This window comes from Molothrus ater, chromosome 8, assembly GCF_012460135.2.
Source record: "Molothrus ater isolate BHLD 08-10-18 breed brown headed cowbird chromosome 8, BPBGC_Mater_1.1, whole genome shotgun sequence".
Classification (NCBI taxonomy): domain Eukaryota; kingdom Metazoa; phylum Chordata; class Aves; order Passeriformes; family Icteridae; genus Molothrus; species Molothrus ater.
The window spans coordinates 17667770-17688311 of record NC_050485.2 but is presented as its reverse complement, the minus strand read 5'-3'; the positions used below and the strand labels follow the sequence as shown (position 1 = coordinate 17688311).

The 20542-nt window shown below is 41.7% G+C and overlaps 1 protein-coding gene across 1 annotated transcript in view; it reads left to right on the top strand.

The window, feature by feature from the left end:
* The window catches only part of ANTXRL (ANTXR like), a 56254-nt gene that overhangs the window by 960 nt on the left and 34752 nt on the right, over positions 1–20542 (top strand). The window contains exons 2-9 of the mRNA XM_036386024.2: positions 10606–10677; positions 10812–10883; positions 12969–13050; positions 13145–13178; positions 15081–15160; positions 15287–15355; positions 15554–15634; positions 15733–15793. Of these exons, the coding sequence (XP_036241917.1) occupies positions 10606–10677; positions 10812–10883; positions 12969–13050; positions 13145–13178; positions 15081–15160; positions 15287–15355; positions 15554–15634; positions 15733–15793 (551 nt within the window). The remainder of the gene's footprint in view (positions 1–10605; positions 10678–10811; positions 10884–12968; positions 13051–13144; positions 13179–15080; positions 15161–15286; positions 15356–15553; positions 15635–15732; positions 15794–20542) is intronic.

Genomic DNA, 20542 nt, shown 5'->3' with positions numbered 1-20542 from the left:
TTGAGTTACATCTATTAAAATAGGACTTCTCTTTAATACTGTGTCAGCTGAATTCAGGTATGGGGGGGTATGATTAAGCTCACGTGTGTAGGCATGTTTTAGCAAGCGCTAACAGAGCAAGTAGTAAAGTGGTGCACCCACAGGTGTTCTTCAGAAGGTACAAATTTCTCTTTCTTCTGGTGTACTGTACTTCACAGAGGATTAAAGCCAAGGGATTAACTCAAGGAGTAAATTGTTAGTGTCCCACAATGTGATGACTGTGTTATCAAATACATCCTGGGTTACCTATGTGACAGAGTATTATGAAAGATGGAAGACTTGCCCTCAAGCCAGGTATAACGTCTGCATTATTCTGTTTCCCAGTTGGGAGAATGGATCAATCCATAAGGCCCTCAGTACAGCCTCCAAGAGGCAAAAAGTTACTGTCACTCAAGATGTATATTTCTGTATTCAAGAGGGGAAGAAATATCATTAAACAGTGATTCTGTTTTTGGAGCAAAAGAAGCTGAAGATCAAAGGCATTCTGCCATTCTAAAAGATACACTATTACACCATGTGGTCATTGTTTTGTTTTTCTTTTGCTTAGAACTTGTTCCTGAAGTAACCTCTGTGTCTAGAAAGGGCTCTGTGGGGGGCTAGTGTTAGTTCTCAAATTCATTCCTGCCAAGCTTCCTAGAAGTGACTGGCACTGTTGTTATGCCCAGTTCCCACACTGAATTCCCTGTAAAAATGAATGTTGTGATAGCAGTATGGCTCCTCTGTCTTCCGTAGTACAATTTCTTTGTTACAATGACATTGAGTACCCCAGCAATCTCACTGTGCCCCATGCTACTTTTCATCTATATTTCAGAATATATACGTATATATTAGTCAGTATTTCAGAAAGCCCTTTTTGGCTGTGCTGTTACCATTCATATTGCATTCAAGGAGATAAAAGCAAAAAAGAGAGCAATTTGCTCAGAGATACTGATCTTCAAACAGTAGGAAATTGATCATCTAAGCAAGTTTCTCTCTAGTACTCTGGACCTGAAATAATGTATTTTCTTTTTACAAGCCACAGGCCTTTCATTTTGTTTCAGGTGTTGTCCATTCACTACAGTAGTCCACTGGAAACTGGACCTGATCATGATTGAAGTAAAATTTCATGCATTTGGGTTCCAGTGGGAAAATTCTCTTTAGCTTCAATTGCAAACTGAGTCTTTATGAGCTTTGAGAGTTACACCAAATAGTTCTCCTTTGGTAAAAGCTGTGTTAATAGTTGCATGGGCCCCTGAGTGGTTTTAGAATCTATCCCTGCTCCTGCCAAGCCTGTAACAATGGGGTGGCAAAGCTGCTGTTGGTCTCAATGAGATTGCATTACAATCCATATGGGTAATATTAGAGTGGCAGATCTTGGGAGCCATGGGTCCTATGCTGGCTGAGGGTGTATTTATCACAGCTGTATTCTGTGACATCTGGCACAACACAAGGAGCTTTATGGAGGCAGGGAGGACTGACTTAGTGCATACACCCTGGGTCTTGGAACAGCTCATCAGGAAGGAACTCCAGGTAGTGTTGAGAATTCATTAGTATTGAGGACAGTAAGGGTATTTCAGGTAGGGAGAAGGCAGGAAGCCCATCAGAAGCATCTGGTAAATCTGTAAATACAGTGAACAATAATTTTTTTTTAGGATTGGATCCATACTGACATGTATCTCTGAAGAATTCTGTCTGTAATTTCAAGTGGGAGAAACCCCAGAAAAACCTAGCCATACACATGAAGTACACCCCTATAGCTTGGGGATTGCCTCTCTTTGTTGGTGCCCTGCCAGTCTGGAGTTGGATGCATTCAGTCTTAGTTAGCTGTCTAACAGTGTGATTGAAGTATTGGTTGTGTGAAAATACCAGGCTTTAATCCTGTGACCCTGTAATGAGCTGAGTGACAGCTCCTGTCTCTAAAATCAGTCTGGCTGAACCAAAATGACTTTAAGTCTGGTTTGCTTTGCTTCCCAATAGAAAGATCTGTAGGAGGAAATCTGGAAGAAGACAACAAACCTTTCTCCTTATGCAGTGTGTGTTACTGCAATGACTTTATTGGGGCATGATTTTTCCTTTCCGTTCTGCCAGGCAGTCTGTGAGGATTTAATCCTGCAGGCAACAACCATCAGATGGAAAAGATCATCTTCTGGTGAAGTTATTGGTATAATATATGTGCTGCCAATTAGAAAAAAAGAAACTTGCTGTTTTCTTGCGTTTTTTCTCTGCCTGAGTTTGACTGCAGTCCTTCATGTTAACTCCATAGGATAAGCAAGATCAGGGCAGTGCCACTAAACCTTAGATGCCCCAAAAAGCTGCCATAATGAAAGGGAAAAGCAGCATGTGTGGGAGGGAGACCAGCCATCATCCTCCTTAGGACTGGCTGACCATGCCAGAGCTACATCAGGACTTCCTTGTCTCTTGGGATGCTTAATTGAGGAAATCTCTTGATGCTGGGAGAGCAGGACATTTGCTGGCTGCAGACGTGGCTGCCTAGAGTCTGCAATCTTGCTCTGTCTGAATCTTGTGCTTTATGAGTTGTGCAGGCCTGAGCTTGTTTGGAGGCATAGTGGAAGACTTTAAAATATCATAATGAAGCAGCAAAAATTCTTTTGTAAGCAACTAAGTCACTCTCTGCATGAGGTAAGGCAGTGTACATTGCAGTTGGCACACCCACCTTTCCCATGGCATACAGTAAGATCAAGTCACTTGTGATAGCAAAGTTCTCAGTTTTACCTTTAAACAAAGTAAAAAGCTTTTAAGTCAGACATAATGGATTGTTGAGCAGTTCTCACTTGCTTTGGTTGCTTCATTTGCTTAGGTTGTCCCAGTGCACAAAGAACTTATTTCTGTCCCATCTCAAAACTGTGGAGGACAGGCCCTGTCAGGGATTTGGTTGCTTGACCATCAAGCCTTGTAGTGACATACTTGTGCTTGAGAATGTAAATAACTCCCTTTCATCCTGCCTTGCTGTTAACATCCAGCTGTTGTTTGTAATCATATTGAGTTGCACTTGATGAGAAGAAAGGATGACTGACCTCTAGTGTTTCCTAATTATAACAATGCCTGGTAGCATCATTATGATTGTTTATTAATGCAACAAATAGAAACCCCTTTAAAGTAGGGAGTTATACATAGCATAAATATCTGCTGCTGCTGGCAATGCTTGACAAGACATGTCTGAACTGCTGAGCTATCTGTGTTATAATTTTCCAAATATGAAACAACTTCTTGGTTATTTTTGATTGTGAGATAGACAGAAGTGTTTTCTTATTTTTCCTATTTGAGATGTTTGCTAAAAGTTATTTGGATTTTGAGGAAAAATGAGCTTTACAGCCCTGGGAAAATGCTTCCTTTTTCTACGGCATAGATCACAGCAGCTGTAATGTATCGGTAAAGTCTTGGCCGGTTTTCTTGGGTTGTAACTGTTATGTTGGGAAGTTTGGCTTAACTACATTTTCTTCAATCCTCATCTTCCCCCTGAACTTCTGTATAGTCCCTCTGTCTCTCTTGGGCCCACAACAATATTGCCTTTCACATCAATTTTACTTTGTCTCCTCTGCTGCTGAGAGCGTCCATGTCACCAGCAACTTTGGTAGAGACATCAGTAAAATGTGCCCAGTCTCTCACTTATAATCCATTTTTCAGCTGCTTCTCTTTCAACGTGGTAAGCCTTGCTCCAGAGGTGAATGTTGCTGTTAGGGAAGAGCACAACCTCTGATTAGGTGGGAATTTGCTACTCTGTCCAATATCCTTCCTGATTTTGTTTTTTAGGTCTGTATACCCCTTACTCAGCTTGCCATTGAAAAGGCAGTGGGTGTGGGAAATGTCAGGAGGGAAACAGGTTGATCCTCCCTCATTTGCCAAAAGCTTTCAGAACAAAAGCATTTCAGGAGCTGCTATTTAAGGTCACCTTCTACAATTTTAAGAAAACTAGAGGGAATTGCTGATCTCCATGTATGTTTTTGGTTTTTTTCACAATATGCTGCATTTAATGCAAACAAATAGCATTTGGTAAACACATTATTTGCCCCCCTCAACGATTTCCTTGCCAATGATTTGAATGAATTTAGCACTCAGTAATTACAAGTACTAGTGAGAACAAATATTTTTTGCCTTAGGGTCTCATTGCAGCCCTGTGCTTCTTTTCCTGCCTTATGTAGTCCCAGCCAAGATCATTGGGATGGAGCTGGCCCTGTGGGAACTCCTGCAGCTTCTCTCTCCATGCTCTTTGAGTCCACTGCCATTCTGGGTGCTGGTTTTGCACAGTGTGTGGGGAGGGGACGAGTGGCTAAACAGCATTGTTGTGGCTGGAAAATCTGACTGCTGGCAAAAAATGAAGACATATTCTATTACCTACCTTAAATATATCCGAAAAGTTGGTATTGAGTGAATTTTAAAGCACTGCTGACCTCTGTTCCGTGTAGGTAGGAATATCTACCTACTGCAGTCAGACTTCAGTTCATTGTAAGATGTAGAACCTGATGCAGGTCAGCTGAGAGGAGTTGCTGTCTGAACAAAAGTATCAGCTTTGTTCCTTTGATAGCATTGATTTCTCTGTGTGTATTTAAAAGTGATTATCTGTCTTCCTCCTTTTCTGTCTGACTTCCCTTGCTTATAACTTGACCACATCATCTACATGACACCTCTCATAATCTCTAGCTGCCTGTAAGCAATATTTTTTATTGTTTTTCAAAATGTAATCAATCTCCTGGTATTTTGCCTTGCATCTTTATTTGTTGTGGTTTTATTGCAGCAGTGCTCTGATTTGCTTACAACTAGGTATAATTGCTTGGAATGTTCCAAGGCAAATTTGTATTCTATTTCAGACATACCTATGTTATTTGAACCAGGTTTTATTTGTTTTTACTTTGTATGATATTTTTCTGCCAGCTCTGATTTCTGTCAGGAAAAAAGAAATATTCAGGAAAACCAATTCTCCTTCCTTTAGTCCAAGAAAAAAATTCTTTATGAAACACAAGGCAAAGCTAACGGGTAATGATTATTTGACATAAAACATGTACAGTTAACAGGAAGAAAAAGCCATGGCAGCTTGTCATTTGCAGTCTATTTATGCATGTAACTAAATCTGATTTATTTGGGGCTTGAGCCAAGGAAGTAAACCGTGAGATTCCCACTGACCTAGGATTTTTATTTGTGCCTTCAGTGATTGAGAATTTCATTACTTTTGTCTGGGCTTGCAGGCCAAATTCAATATAAACTGTGAATTTGTATGAGATGTAGTAGAACTGAATCTTCTAGTCCTGTCTATCATTTGCACCTTTTTAAGTGTTGCATCATGGCTGGGATTGTGTGCCCTGCTTTGCTCCCTGTGCTGTGCTGAAGAGTACCAGGATGCTCAGAGTGTGTCTTCTTGCACTGAAGCTGCTTAGAGCATCCCTGGAGCTTTTCAGGGAGATCTGAAGTGGTTGAATGCAGTGTGAGAACAGCTTCTGAATTTCACTTTGTGCCCTGCTGTTGGTGAGGGGCTTAGCAAGAGCTATAGTATGGCACCAGGTGGATAGGATTTGTGCTTGAGATGGATGACTGTAGGATCAAAGGGGCACTGTTTTGTTTGAGGCATGATTTCATAGAAATCTGTCATATTGCTGCAAACTTTATCCCTAGGACAAAAACTAGCTATGAAATTAATGGGTTTGGTCATGAAATTTTTGGATTCAAGTAGTTCAGGTCCTGTACTCGGATGCTGGCCTAGGATTAAAACCCATTTTGCAGCCACTTCTCTGCACCTTCCCTGCCCATTCCAGCCCTTGTCTTGTCCATTATTGTTACAAGTACTCTGAGGCAAGGACTGTCTCAGAATGGCTGTCTCTGCCCGTGTTTCTAATTGCCTCTGGAGCAGATGATGGAAACTAGTCCTTCCTTGCCTGGATGAATCACCCAGTCAAGGTCTGTTCCCTGCATGGAAGATGCATTGTTTGGGAGAGGAGGATTCTTGTCACTTTGAATGCTCTGGTGGCTCAGAAGGGAGCAGAGGGGTGGATAAACACTCGGGCATGCATGTCTGAAACCACAACAAACTCAGTGCCCCAGGGTTTGCTTTTATTGCAGAGCCATTATTAGCCATGTGCAAGAATTCTGTTGTACAATGTGGTTGTGACCACAAAGAGCCCTCCAAATAACAACAGTGTCACATTTGTGAGCAATGGACCATGTACAGGGCCACCATTAGCTCAAGGGGGTAGAGACTTACAGGGACCTACAAACTTAGGAGGTCTTGTACTCTCCTGACACCATATTCAGACTAAACACAGCATCAGTAATAATGTTTCTTTTACTTGATTCAGGATGTCTGGAATTGCTGCCTTCAGCTAATCTGTGATGGAGGCATGGGGTGTGTGTGTGTGTGGAACAGGACAAGGGGCAGCTCTGTGCTTTAAAGGGGTTTCACTCTGTCACTTTCAGCAGGGATGAAAGGCTCTGGGTCCTGCTGCCCTCTCTGTGTACATATGGTAATAAAAATATTTACCCTTTGGGTAGTGTTGGGGTTTTAACTTTCACTGCAAAGCCAGGTGACTGCTGTATATTGCACTGGGTGGATCCATATGGGCTCCTGACAGTGAATTCAGCAGTGGCTGTGGAACACGTGTGCTCTAGGACAGACACAACTGGCCCTCCTGCTGTTTGCCTGCTGAAAGTGGCTGGGCTGAGAGTGGCACCCCTTATACCAGGTTGTGTTGCTTCACTTCTCCAGGCTCCAGCTTCCACTGCTGCTGGGAGTCTGTCAGAAAAGAAGACAAAGTTTCCAACCTATCTTGGCTCTTTGTCTTCACAAATATCGGTGAAATACTTCAGATTGGGTAGGCACAATTCTAACATGCTCAGGGTTTTTATGCTGACACAGAGCTCTACTAAACCAGAAGGAATCATTCCAAAGTTGGCAGGAGTGGAATCAAGCCCTGGAATCACATCACTTCCTTCCACCCCCAGAAATACTCACTGACCTCCTCTTTTCCCCTCCCATCCAGCAGTAGCAATATAAAACTAAGGAAAACAGCAGCAGCAGCTGCTCCTCCGAGCCCAGTCCTGATGTGGCCCGGAGGACATTTTTTCCTGTGTTGTGGTTTGCTGACTTTTCTCTTTGTCTTGTGTGTAATGGGAACGGGGCTCACGGGGCAGGGAGCATGCTCAAGGCAAGTGGCTTCTGTGGGGTTTTTTCTTAACTTCACTTGGGCTGAATTCTGGTCCCAGTTGCATAGGGATAAACCTGGGGAAATTTTGCTACTTCTCTGGTCCCACTCCAGGTTTAGCCCAGTGAAAGCAGCAGCAGAAACAGGCTCTGAGATGCTTTCTGGAACATTCCAGCAGCCCACAGCAGCTGTTTATTGCTGTGTACTTTCCTTCACCATGAGAATTATGTCACCTCTGAGGGCTAAAGCCTCACCATCCTGCTTTGACTCTGAAAGGTGCACAAACAGCTGGTCAGCTATGGGTCACTACCCACAGAGCTCCTGTGCTGCCCCACTGCTTTGCAGAGAGCATTAGGCTGGCTGGGCTTCCTAGCAGGGAAAGTGCAGGCAGGAGGGGCAGGGCCCAGCAGGGTGGTGGCAGCCTTTGGTTGATGTGAGGGGCTGAACCAGGTATCTGATGGCTGAAGGCAGGAAATCTCAGAGTGTGAGCCTGCAAGATGCATCTGCCTGCAACACAGGCTTTCTTTTTCTTTTTTTGCAGACAGCCACAGTGATGTCATGGTGGCCCAACTGGTACAAACCTCCACAACAGGATGCATGAGATTCCCTGTCTGTGTCACTTCCCCATCCATGGCTTGTCCCTGATGCTGATGAGTGTCTGTCACACCCCAGTGCTTTTTGTGCCCAGTGCTGGTCTTTGACAGGCTTCATTTCTTCTCCTGGTCTGGTCCAGCCATGAAGGGCAACAAGTTAGTTTATGCTGATAATAACAGTGATTCTGCAGTGTGGAAGATAAGTTTCCAAAGGCAGTGAAATGGCTCAGGATGTTCAATAGTGTGGAGCAATTCTGTTTGTCAGTGGTGGATCTCATATTTGACAACATTTGACAACTTCGTATATTATATATATATATATGTACACACAGACACAAAGTGGCAAATAAAAGTCCTTTACAAATAGCTTCACAAACAAGGATATTTAGAGAGATGCTTGGGTGAGAGGGAGGGGAAATCAGGTTCTTCTCTAAGCCAGGCCGCTCCCGGTGGTGTTTATGAGGGCTTTGACATGACTGGCATTGATGGCATTTTGGTGCCACTTGCAGTGGGAGGTGATACCTGGGCTTGGAGGAGTGTGGAAAAGTGATTAAATGCTGACCACTTCCCTGGTACTCCCTCTATGGGATTTTGAAACTAACGTTTTCTTGTTAGTATTTTTGTCTGGCCTTGACTTTTCCCTGTTGGTGGATTGGGACACTTCTGACACTTCCCAGCCAGTAAGCAACATGTGGGTGCAGAATTTCCCTTAGGGGTGAAGGGCACCCACTGCTGTGCTGAAGTAACTGTGCTCTGCAGGGCTGTAGCTCTGAGATGTAGAGCTGGGCACTCTGAGAGCCCGGTATGCTTCCTGTGAGGACTGATCCAGGACACAGACCTCCATGTCTTTTCAGGGATGGGCACCTACTGATTTATTACAGTCACTTCTCCTCCTGGCTGTACCCTTTCCAAGGGGAAAAAAAAGAAAGAAAGAAGGGAGAAAAAAGAAGTAATTCTGACAGTCCTAAGAAGGTACTGGAAATGTTGGTTTGTTGCAGTTTGAAAGAAAATTTGCTGCTACTTTTTTCTGGATTGCATCAGTGCCTCTGCAGCTGGCAGTAGAAATTTAGTAAAATAGGTCAGTCTTTTCCAAGTAAGAAACTATGGTTATTCTGTGAGGGGAATTGACTTCATTGAAAATTTCAGGAGTTGAATTGAAGTCAGATGGCAAGCTGAGAATGAAATTAAAAGTGTCAGCTTCGGGGGCGAGGGGGAAAAGAATTTTAAAGAAGTTTGGGAGCTGCAGATGCATCTTGGATAGATTCAAGGAATCTTTGGCTTCATCATGTTTAGAGATTCAGCGAGGGACTTTAATGAAAATCCTGGAGAGCTATAGGTGTTGATGGGGTTAATTTGGAAGTAGTGCCAGCACCTTTCATTGGTGCTGTTCACAAATTATAAACCTGTATATAAACCTTGTTGTGTAGCACATACAAACTGGGGACTGCAGAGGATCCAGAACTGTGATTTGAGGAGTCCCCAGTGTTTTGTTGCCCTCCCTTGCTGCCTGGAAATTTGTTCATTCTTTGTTAACTAGTTTGTTCTGTGAATGAATCACCGCTTCTCCAGAAGAGCAGCATGAAAGCACAGGGTTACACAAGCCAATTTATTCTAGCTTATGTACTTCAGGAGGCTCCCTTGGTCCTGTCCCTTTCTCTATCTCTTCTCCACTCCACCAACAGTGCTGCAGGGCAGGCAGTGCCATCCTGCATTGCACACGAGGGCTTCTGTGCCTGACATACAAGAGCAGGAGGAACTGCCATAAGATCACTTGGAAAGCCCATAGTAGAACTGGGAATTATAAAATGTAATTTTTTTCTCATGTTTACACAGAAAAATGCCTAACAGCAGTTAGAGGAATCCTACTGCTTTATAGTAGTTGAATTTCAGAAGTTTTTTTTTACTTCTGCATCAAGGGCCCTGTGATTTTGTGTGTGTGCCTTTGTTTCATTTATCTTTCTTTTTATCTGCCTGAGACATCTGATAGATGAGTTCAGCAAGCAAGGAAAGCAAACGGGTCATTCTTTCATAAACACCACAGTCCTAGGGAGGGCTTTAAAAACCATTGACTTTCATGTTTTGTAGCCTTTTTAATGTCTTGAAAGTGTATGGTAAATTCAACATGGTAGAAATTGATAATTTACTGTAGGGTTGCTGTGCGCAAGGCTCTGTTTGAGGTCTCAGTCCCATCAGACTGTGGGGGTCCCTGCTTAGACTTGGCAGAAAAAAGCCAGGGAGTGCCAGTAATGTAGTTTTATATAATGGAAGTGGCAGCAGGGACGTGTAAGTCTTCTGCGTGGAACTTCAAGTTGTCCAAGTTTTCACAAAAAATCCATAATGGAGCCAGGGCTTGACTGCCCAGAACATTACTCCAGCAAATTAGGCAAGAGTATGCTTTCTCTTTTGAAACAAACAGTAATTCATGGAAAAAATTCTCCCATGCATTCTGGGAGAGTAGAAGATCAGTCAAAACTTTCTGTGTGGTGCAAGGGCAGAGCTGTGCTCTAGGAAAGCAAATAATCTGATAGCAGATAACTTAAAGAAGTCAAACCAATCAATTAAACTAAAAGAAAATATTTATATTTTATGCTATAAAAGGAACAAAAGCAAATGGAAGGATTACCGAGTTTGTTTCAAAATATTATGGTAAACCATTTCAGACCTCTTACTGCTTGTCTTGGAGTCAGTGGGTTTTGTCATCATGGGTCTTATTACAGCTTTCAACACAACCCTATATAATTTGTGTCCCTAACCACTTCTGGAGTAGGCCAGGCTTAAAATTCAAATTGAACAAGGAATTTCACTGCAAAGAAAGCTTCATGTAATCAGTTATGTTTTATATGCAGATCTGGAAGTGTCAAAAATCATTGGACTGAGATTTACTCCTTTGTGGAAAGCCTAGCTGAGAAATTCATAAGGTAAAATTTTTTTTAATGATCTTTAATTTCCTGTACATTTTTTTTTTTTTTTTTTTTTTTTAGTGCTTATTAGCAAATGAATTTCTGCTGAGGTAATGATTGTGACGTGGATCTGGCTTGTTTTTCTCTTTCAGCCCAATGTTGCGGATGTCCTTCATTGTGTTCTCTTCACGGGGCACTACCATCATGAAACTGACAGAGAACAGGTAACTTCCTCCCACTGCACTGCTCCAGGACCACCCTCTGTCCCTTCTCTCACACAGCACATGTCCCCACACCCAGAGTTTGGAGATCTGCCTTGGTCCTTGTGTGGCGCCAACTGAAACCCTCTCCTCCATTACCAGCTGGAGGAATGTTTAGAAGGCCTTGGGGTGTCCCATTTCAATTTTCTTTTCAGCTTTGTTAGAGGAAGGCAGCACTGGGCTGTTTGTTCTTTGCTGTGGTATTTCAGGGAGAAATTGCATTTCCAGTTGAGGATCCAGGTACATACTTGCTATCCCCAGCTACCCAAATAAGGACAGCTTTTGTGGAAGAGGTTTCAGACCCTGAACTGGTGAGCCAAGGAGTGTATGAGAGATCCCCAGTGCCCTTGGAAGGACTCAAAGCCCTGATCTTTACACCAGGTTGTCCCCAGTGCTGGAGCAGGACAACACCAGGCTGTGGCACCCCTCTCCTGGACTGCCTGCAAACAGCACCTGTGCCAGAGGTGGTTTGCAAAGCCAAGTGACAGTCTTTGTAGGAGAAAAAGTGGAGAAAGAGTCTGGTTGCCAGATTTATAACCAAATTTTCTTTCTTTAAAAAACAAATTAATAAAATCCCCCAAACCACCACTGAAAACACCCCCAACACAAAAACTCCCTCCCCTCAGAAAGTTATTTTTTTATTTCATTTTCTCTACACATACAAATCCCTGCCATTGGGGTGGTTCGAAGTATTTTCTTTCATTTCAGCTTAAAGCCTTCACTTTTTCTGCTGCTGTCTGTGTGAGAGGGCCTCAGTAATACAGGGCACCCTATAAATAATGGGAGCTCTGGAGCAGGAAGAGCAGCTACTCCCTCAACTTTGGGCTCCAGGGACTCATCCTAAGCCAGATACCCTGCAGGGCTCTTGCATTTCTTCTGGCTTCCCTGAGCTTTGTCCATCATGTATCTTGGTGGCAGAGCTCAAACTTGCTTACTTTTCTCTGGGTGAATTTGCTCTCTGCAAGGTAGAAAGTTCAATATGTTGAACATGGTATTAGAGTGTTCTCTGTCCTTAAATCCTGTTCTCTGTATGGATCACAGTGTGCCTTCTCATCTCATTTTATACTTCAAAAGAGAAAAAATGTGCTTTTTGCACTAAGGACATCCCCAATCCAAGCTCCTGATTTTTACCTTCATCCCATATAGCCTCCTGTATTCTCTGTAATTGTGGTTGTGCCACCTAAAACACCCAGTTGCAAAATGGAGTTTAGAAAGGTTCTCACTATTCTCTTAAAGGCTGCCCCACGGCATCTGGAGCTGATGTTTGACCTGCCTATGTCTTATCTGTTGAATATTTGTGGCTTGTGTTACATTAGTATAATGAAAACCCTTGTCAAGGATCAGGGTCTTTTGGTGGTCAGTGATCAATTAAATTATTAATGTCCCTAAACAAACTTCTTGGTTAATAGGTATTTGGGGAGTAAGAAGCTCTGCAACAGGGTTCATGACATGCAAGTGCTTCTGTGTCCGGGAGTAATCTATGTCCCAGGAAGGCTGATGAGTCCCTGGTCTAGGATAGGCAATTCTCGTCATTCCCATCCTGTTCTCTTATCTTTTGGCCTCTTCTTTAAAATGGAAAAATCCTAATCCAGACTGTCCTGATGACTGATTCAATAGACTTTTAATTTATCCCAATTTTGTGATAGGGTCATAAGCTTTTAAACTCTGTTTTGTTCTCCAGTTTATTATAGTTTAATATCTGGCATTGGCTTTAATTCAATCTTATCCTGGCTGAGAATATATGAGAATGAGGGAGCAGGGACAGAATTCCATCTTTAAAATATGTTACCCTGATGCTGTACCCAGTGTCTGGTTTTGTGCCCCCATGGGTGTTTGGGTGATAAATTGTGGACTTTGAAAAAAATCTTGGTTCAGCCAGTGTTCCAGCTGATGTGTATGCACTCTGTGCAATTGATTGACAGGCTGCATAATCTAACTGTGGTACAGGAATATCTCAACAAAAGAAAAAATAACTTCTAATAAAATGTTCTCCTGGGATGCTTTTTCTTTGTATTGTTTATTTGTGTTTGGTTTTTTTTCAATCCAAAGGGAAGCCATAAGACGAGGGCTCGACGTTCTTAAGGAAGAATTGCCTGGAGGAGACACGTTCATGCATGAAGGATTTAAAAGGGTACACATCACAGTACCTACTTTCTTTGTTTTACACCTAGAAACTTAGCTGCTGGTATTCTTATGAGCTAACCATGTTCTGCACTTCATTGCAGGCAAATGAGCAGATTTACCATGAGACCTATGGAGGTATGTGCTGTGCAGTGTTCATGTTAATGTCTGCATTGAGGAGACGGGATTATGGTTCTTTTTGTGACCTGCAGTAAACCCTCTGACAGAAGTACTGGAGAAGGAGGGCTATTATGCAACACCACATTCCATTTTGACTGCTGCCCTACTCCTAAATGGGTGATTCATGGTTTATTGAGATCAGAGAAGACCAGTATGTTCCCAGATCTGGCCATTGCAGAATGCAGACCAAACCATAGCAGCCAGAGCTGCCGGTCTTGCACCCAGCAGACAGCAGTTCCCACATTTTACTGGTCCTTTCTGTCCTGATGCACTCAGCCCTCTCTGCTTTGTGGTCCCATATCCTTGTTCTTACTAGTGCAGGTGTGAATGAGAGTTTTGCATCAGTGTGAATGATTTGTGTTCAGATTCTGAGTTGCTAAAATGTGCATTTTCACTAAATTTTGAGAGGAAAGTGTATTTGTAGTTTTTGTTTGTGTCAAAAGAAGACCTAGTTAGTTAACAAGACTTGCTTAGATCATACCCTGGTGTGAGGTTGTTCTCTTTTGTGGGCTCATGGTCTCTTAGGAAGATGGAGAAACGGGTCAGTGCCTTTTTATTAAAATAGACTGCGAGTGTAGGAGCAGCAGCTCTGCACAGTGTTGCAGCATTTCTGCCAGTAAAATCAGGAGTCCTGAAGTGTCCAACTGAAAACAATTCTAATTGCTAAGAACTAATCAAGTATTCTGTAAATTGAATTAGGAAGGAAAAAGAGTAGATGAGATCTGGATCTAGAAGCTAAGCTACCTGGGAAGAAACAAGCATTGAAAAGAAAACAAAATAAGATCTCCAGTTTTTTAAGCATATTTCAAGGGTTCTGGGCACAAAAAAAAAAAGGAATCCAAGCTATTTTTTTTCCCCCAAGTTGCAGGTCATTTTTTTAAGATTTATGTCTGTGTCTGACATGGCATGGGAAGGACTGTGTGGCATAAGAAACCTGTCAGAACTAATCAGTCTGTAATTTCAGACAGTATGGAGGAAGACACTTGAAATTGTAACAGATTATTTTGAAAAGATAACAAATACTTGCCTGAAAGTAACATGCATGTGTATTTGTTACTCTGCTTAAGAACCGTGGACTCAGAATGGTTGGTTGAACCATAGTTTGAATATTAAGTTGGTTTCACTGTGTTAACTGGTTGCGTTTTTTTAGGTAGCATTGTTTTCTATACTGCATTACATATATACATCTCTGCAGTCTATGCAACCTTTTCACTTAAGTTTAGATGGGATATGAAATGTATCACAATACGTGATTTTTTCCCTAATGAACCTGATCTTAAGGTTTCCACGTGCTCAGAATCCTATGAATTTCACCGGAAGTTCTTGTTGCTTGGGAGCTGTAGGACTGACCTCCCTGTAGAAGCCCATTTCATGCCACGTTCAGTGGGGTTGCTCTTTCAGAGCCTGCTGGAGGGAAAGGTAGGATGGCAGGAAAGATCCTTTTGCAGAAGTATCTCTTACCACAGTCTCTGGACAATGTTTATGTAGAAACAAGTTTGTCAAGAGAAGAGGGGAAACCTCTCCTTCTCTGCAAACCCATTTTGTCAGTTCTCCACGTGTCTGTAATCTTGGTAGCTGCTCTATTTTATTCAGAACAGAAAAGCTGGTGTTGTGGACCTGGTTAGAGCAGCACTTCCCCTGCAGTGATGCTGTGGTGTGAAGGTGCTCAGGCTCGTTGCAAGCCTTGCATCTGGCCTTCAGCTGGTGTCTCACCAAGTCCGTACAGACCAGGCTGAGAGTCTGGCTTAGGGCTTTGTATTTATTTGTCAGTAGAAAGGATTGCCTCACTCCAGAGGTTTTTTCCATTGCTGAATCTTGTGCCATGTGTGTGCAATCTGTTGTTGACTGTCCCCCACGCAGGAGTTCGGACCGCCAGTGTGATCATTGCCCTGACGGACGGCGAGCTGCAAGACGCTCAGTTCTATTATGCAGAGCAAGAAGTAAGTCACTTCTGTCTTTATCCAAACTAATTTATGTCATCTGAAACGCCAGCACCTGTACACATTTACTGCTGACTCCACTGATTATACGGCTTTGCACTTAATGGCACTTCTTGGGTTTTTTAGGCCAACAGAGCCAGAAGCTTTGGAGCTACTGTTTATTGTGTTGGAGTGAAAGATTTCAATGAAACTCAGGTAACTTGCTTGTTTTCTCTTGTGTTTTTCTGTTACATTACTGCACAAGGAACAGCATCAGATGAAGGCATTTATTTAATCACTTGGGGCATAAATCATTTCGTGTCACTGTGATGTCTGTTAGAAAGTATGAAAGGGCCCAGTTTTGTTCACTGTAATTTTGTTTTCCTCATGATTTATGATTGTCTTTCTTTGCAGCTGTCAACGATTGCTGACAGCATCGATCATGTTTTTCCAGTTAAAGGAGGCTTTTATGCCCTAAGAGGAACCATTGATTCAGTAAGTTGGATGTTCTGAAACACAGTAAAGGGTGCCCTTCCCTGCATTAATAAAGCATAAAATCGTTACCAAAAAATGCCCTTATCTAAATCTTTCAGATTCTGAAGAAGTCTTGCATTGAGATCCTGGCAGCTGAACCATCCAGTGTTTGTGCAGGAGGTAAGTTTCCACAAGAACTGTGTGTTAGGCAAATGAATGACACCGATGAAATGTCAGTAAGTACCTAATGTGGTACTGCAGCCTGTGGATGTGTTAGAGCATCCTCTCAGGCCATGGCTAAAGCCTTTCATGTTGCTCCTCATCTTGAGAAAAGCATTCTGACAATAAGCATGGAGCTGCTGTTGCTGAGTACCAGCTTGGAGAGCTGACAGAGGCACCAAAACTGAGCAATTGAGGATACCATTCTTTAAAAAAATCAGAGAGGGAGAGACAAGAAAAGTAGTGTAAAGCCAGATTGACAGAGGTATTTCAGGGCCTAAAAGCAATATCTCACAAATTTCTGGAAAGATTGCATTCCTGGCATCTGCTGGGACTTGTCAGCAGTTAGAACAAGACTTTGCAAAACATTTACAGAAATTTAAGGTTTATTGAACCAAATACAATTTGCTGCATAGGCCAAGATACCTCTTGTGTTTTCCAAAATGCTAATGCTTTACTTATTTGAAAGAACAATTATTCTTTATGGTAAACATGAAGGATACCCAGAGGAGTTGTTGATAATTTCATGCCTTTCATGTCTAGTGTGTTTAACTTGGATTTGTTCTGGTTTATGCTAGCAATTCTCTTGTTGATTTTTTTTCTACTTTAGAGGCTATTGCAGCAGAGTAAGAGTGACACCATAAGTTTGCTGGAAGGTACAGTTTTTCAGTATGGTTATTTAGCTCTAGTGTTAGTGTCTTGTGTTCATTTCCTTGTACAATGTAAAAAGAAGCACATAAAAAATGGCAATGATGCATGAAAGCTGACTTTGAAAACAGATAAAATATGAAACTCAGGAAAAATTTAGTATCACAGAAGAGAAATTGTTCACTCTTCATTTCCACGTGTCAATCTCAATATGATCAAACCCTGAATATTTCAACTTAATATAAAACATCTTTGTGTCTCTTGTATTATTCCTAAGTATATTATTGTGGACTAGATGTAAAGTCTCATCTGTAGAAAATTTAAAGCAATGATTTTACTTTTAAAAATGTTGTGGAGTTGAGTAGGAAAAAACAGTTTTAAAGCTTTGACATTTAAAGCTTTTTATTTCATAATGATACTGTCATATTTTTGATTATTTATTGTATACATGACAATTTTTTGTGCAAAGCTTATTACAAGCCATCCTGTTCAACAAAAATGCTTTTAACTACATAAAAATGTGAGTGTTCCAATAGGAGGGATTTTAGTATTCTTGAAACTGTTTGGGACAATGTTAAGAATATGGGAAAGTTGAACTGGAAATAATGTTTTTCAAATGGAACATTGAAAATATTTTTAAGGAATATTTGAGAAAATAAATTCTCAAGAAAAAATTCTTTCAACAAAATTTATATATTTCAGCAAAAAGAGTAAATTTTTTTCCAAAGGATAATTTGTTTAAACTACTTCATTTTTGCTAAGCTTCCTAGGTAAAAAGTTTGACAAATGTGATTAAAATTCCACAAGTACGCTTTAAAAATAGTTTGCCCTAAAAATAAAACCAAAAAAACTCAAATAATATTGTTACCTTACTTGCATCTTGCATCTGTAGAATTTTTCATTGTCTTTGTGGCTTTAAAAGAAGACCAATATCAATTGGGGGGAATCAGTTTCTGGGTGGTGCTGCTGATTCAGCAAGGTATCAGTGCTTCTTTCACTTGAGTTCTAAGGTTTGCTCTGTCCCTGTTGGCCTAGCAAGGGCTGGCACATGGTGAAGCTTTGCTGCCCAATCTCCACGTGCTTGAAGGTTTTCTGGTAGCAGCAGGGAGCTTGAAAAGGGGAGGAAGCCAAAGCTGCAGCTCCACATCATGTACACTATTTTAAAGTATTAAAATCCTTGAGCACTAAAAATCAGGCCTGCAATAGCATTTATCACAAGCCACAGCTGTAATTACCTCCTGCAAGAGGTTTTACAGCATGAGGCTACAAACATTTACATCTGTGCTTAGATTTATTATCCTTTATTATCCCACTTACTTCAACATGAGAACTAGAGGTTCATCTGTGTAGATTTGTGCACCACTATCTCCTGGAAGGAATATCCTGGGAATAAACAACTTTTTCATGGTAGTGTGAATCCAGATCTTGAGTTCAGTTCACTGGACAGCTATAGTGCTACTCTATGTGTAATGTGGTTTATTTTTTTAATGTGCTTCATTTGGACTTTACTTCATAGGCTTCACTATTTTTCGCATTAATGACAGAATTTTTATGCATTTTAAATTTAGGTAATTACTGATAATGTATTCTGTCAAGATCTATAGCCACTGAAACCTACATCAAGATATATATACATTTGCATGGTAGATGTACTCACTGGCTGGAAATTAGAACATAACATTTTCTAGAAATTCACCATTCCTCCTCATTTAGGTTAGGAGTGTTTGTTTGTTTAAATACATAATAGAAATTTTCATTTCAAAATTATGGTTGAAAAATAGGACCTTTGGAGAGAGTGCAATGTATTATCACACTTTCCAGCCAAGATACTTGTCTATTTACAGCCTTGAAATGTGTCTGTCCACACTTTTTGTATGAAACTTATCTGAGCAAGGAGGGGATAATTGGTTTAGCCCTTATTTAGCATTGCTAGTAATTTTTACAATTTTCTATGAGATTGTGAGGGTATTGTGTGGCTCAGTGGAAACAAGGGATGATCAGGGCTTAAAGCAGGGTCTGAGCCACTCCTTGTAAGTGTTCTCATAGTTACTACTGTGTTGGTGATTGCTGGTGATCTTGGCTTCATTTTTGACTTGCCAGAGGTTTAGTGAAATGCTAATGGAACAATTTGTATGTGTTGACAATTCCAGTTGGGACTCTGGCTTTCTGTGACAAAGCTATCTGGCAAATCCAGTTACAAACTGATCTCGTCATATGGTGACAGCTATCTGATGTTTAATGCTTTTTGACCCTGCAAATTCATCGTCCCCAATATGGAGCAGTGTAGTTGGGTCCTTCCTGCTCCCTCTGATTTAAAGTAACCAAGACATGCAGCCTGTAAACAGGCTATCAGTGCAGAATCGGAGGCGCCTCATATCCCGTTTGACAGCATCATTGCTTTGATTATGCTTATGGTACACAGACGTGATTGAAAGGTTTTGTTGGATGTGGCATCCTAGTGACCACATCAAGTACCAGGTGTGGATGCAAGCAGTCAGCTTCTCATCAGAGGCAGAGAAGCGGAGCCGACAGCCCAGCCAGTGCACACCAGCTCCAACCCAGCATCTCGCTGCCAGCGCTGCCCGGTGCTTTCAGTGCTGACCTTTTTCCCTTCGCTGTCTTGTCAAAAGCTGCAATCCATGATCTGACAGTAACTAAGGAGGAAAAGGACGCAGCCAGAGCCAGGGCGCAAAATTAAATGGAATTAGCCATTTCAACAGAGCATCACCCAGAACATGCTAATGCTCCAGAGCAACTGAGGTACCAGCTGTTTACGTTTCCCTGGTATATTTTCAGCTTGTCTTGCTGGACAGGTTACTACCCAATCACTTGTTCACAACTGACTGCAGTTGTGCAATTGTGCAGAGTGGCAGTCACAGTGAAAAGAACGGCAGGAGAGGTAAATTATCCTGACAACACTAAACTTCTAGATGTAGCTTTTACCTTGGGTGTCTTGTGTTGAAATTTTCTTACTTGCGGCATCTTTTTAAAGCCACTGAAGCAGCCACCAGTTAAGCTTTTGTGATTGCTGCCTTTTAAGGCCATTAATTCATGAGAAGGGGAAGAAAAATTTAAGTGCAATTTTGTTTCCGCAAGCTTCTTTTAAAATATAAAATTGAGATGGGGAAAAAACTGTCATCTTGGCTGGGTCTTGAAGCCCCTGTGAAGTGGGCTGGTCACAAGCAAGTCTGCCAGTGTGGGGTCCCAGGCAGGTAGTTCTGGTGGGTGGGCAGAGGCCCAGTTGCCCTCAGGGCTGGTCATGACTCTCAGCTCTGCTGGCAAAAAAGGGGATGCTCATAATTCTCAGTATAGCAGCTGGGTTAGATGTGGAATGGCTCAAGGCACAAATCTGACTAAGAGTAACTCGAGATTCTTGTTGGAGTAAGAAGCAGATGAATCTACCCTACAGTACATTTTCATTTGTTTAAAGAAATGCTCATTACCCCCAGTGAGAACCAGGATGTAAAACTCTTCCCACTAAAAAGAGGCCAAATTCTGATGCTGGATTTGTGTATTTGGCTCTTGGTGTGCTCATTGAGATCTCAAATTTTATAATTTTTCTTTAGCAAGTTACCTAAGCATGTGTTTTATTTCAAAATGCATTCCAGTAGACACTTTCTCCTCCCAAAATACCTTCTTGTTTCCCACATACCTTGTGGCTTTTGTCAGTTCAGAGCCCTGCTCTAGAGCAAGTTACCACAATGAAAACCAGAGTGTGGATTTCCAGTGCCTGATTGTAATTTGTAAATGCCCCAGTCCCATTCACCTGGACTTGCGTTAGATCTCGATACAGTGATAATGGCAATGAGCGAGACTGTTTCTGACAGAAACAAGCTATTTGTACAGAAAAGTAGAGAATTCCACGTCCTTGTGCTAGCTTGCCTTGCAGTAGCTTGATAAGAAGTGCAGGCAGATGAGGCTGTGAATGTATTGCAGCCACCTTTGGGCCTCATGTAGTACGTTCCAATAATAAGTCCTTCCTCCAAAGGACACAAATGACATGGTAGTGCCTTGGAATGTTGCTAAAAGCCAAATCTTATATCACTAAAAATCATGTACAGC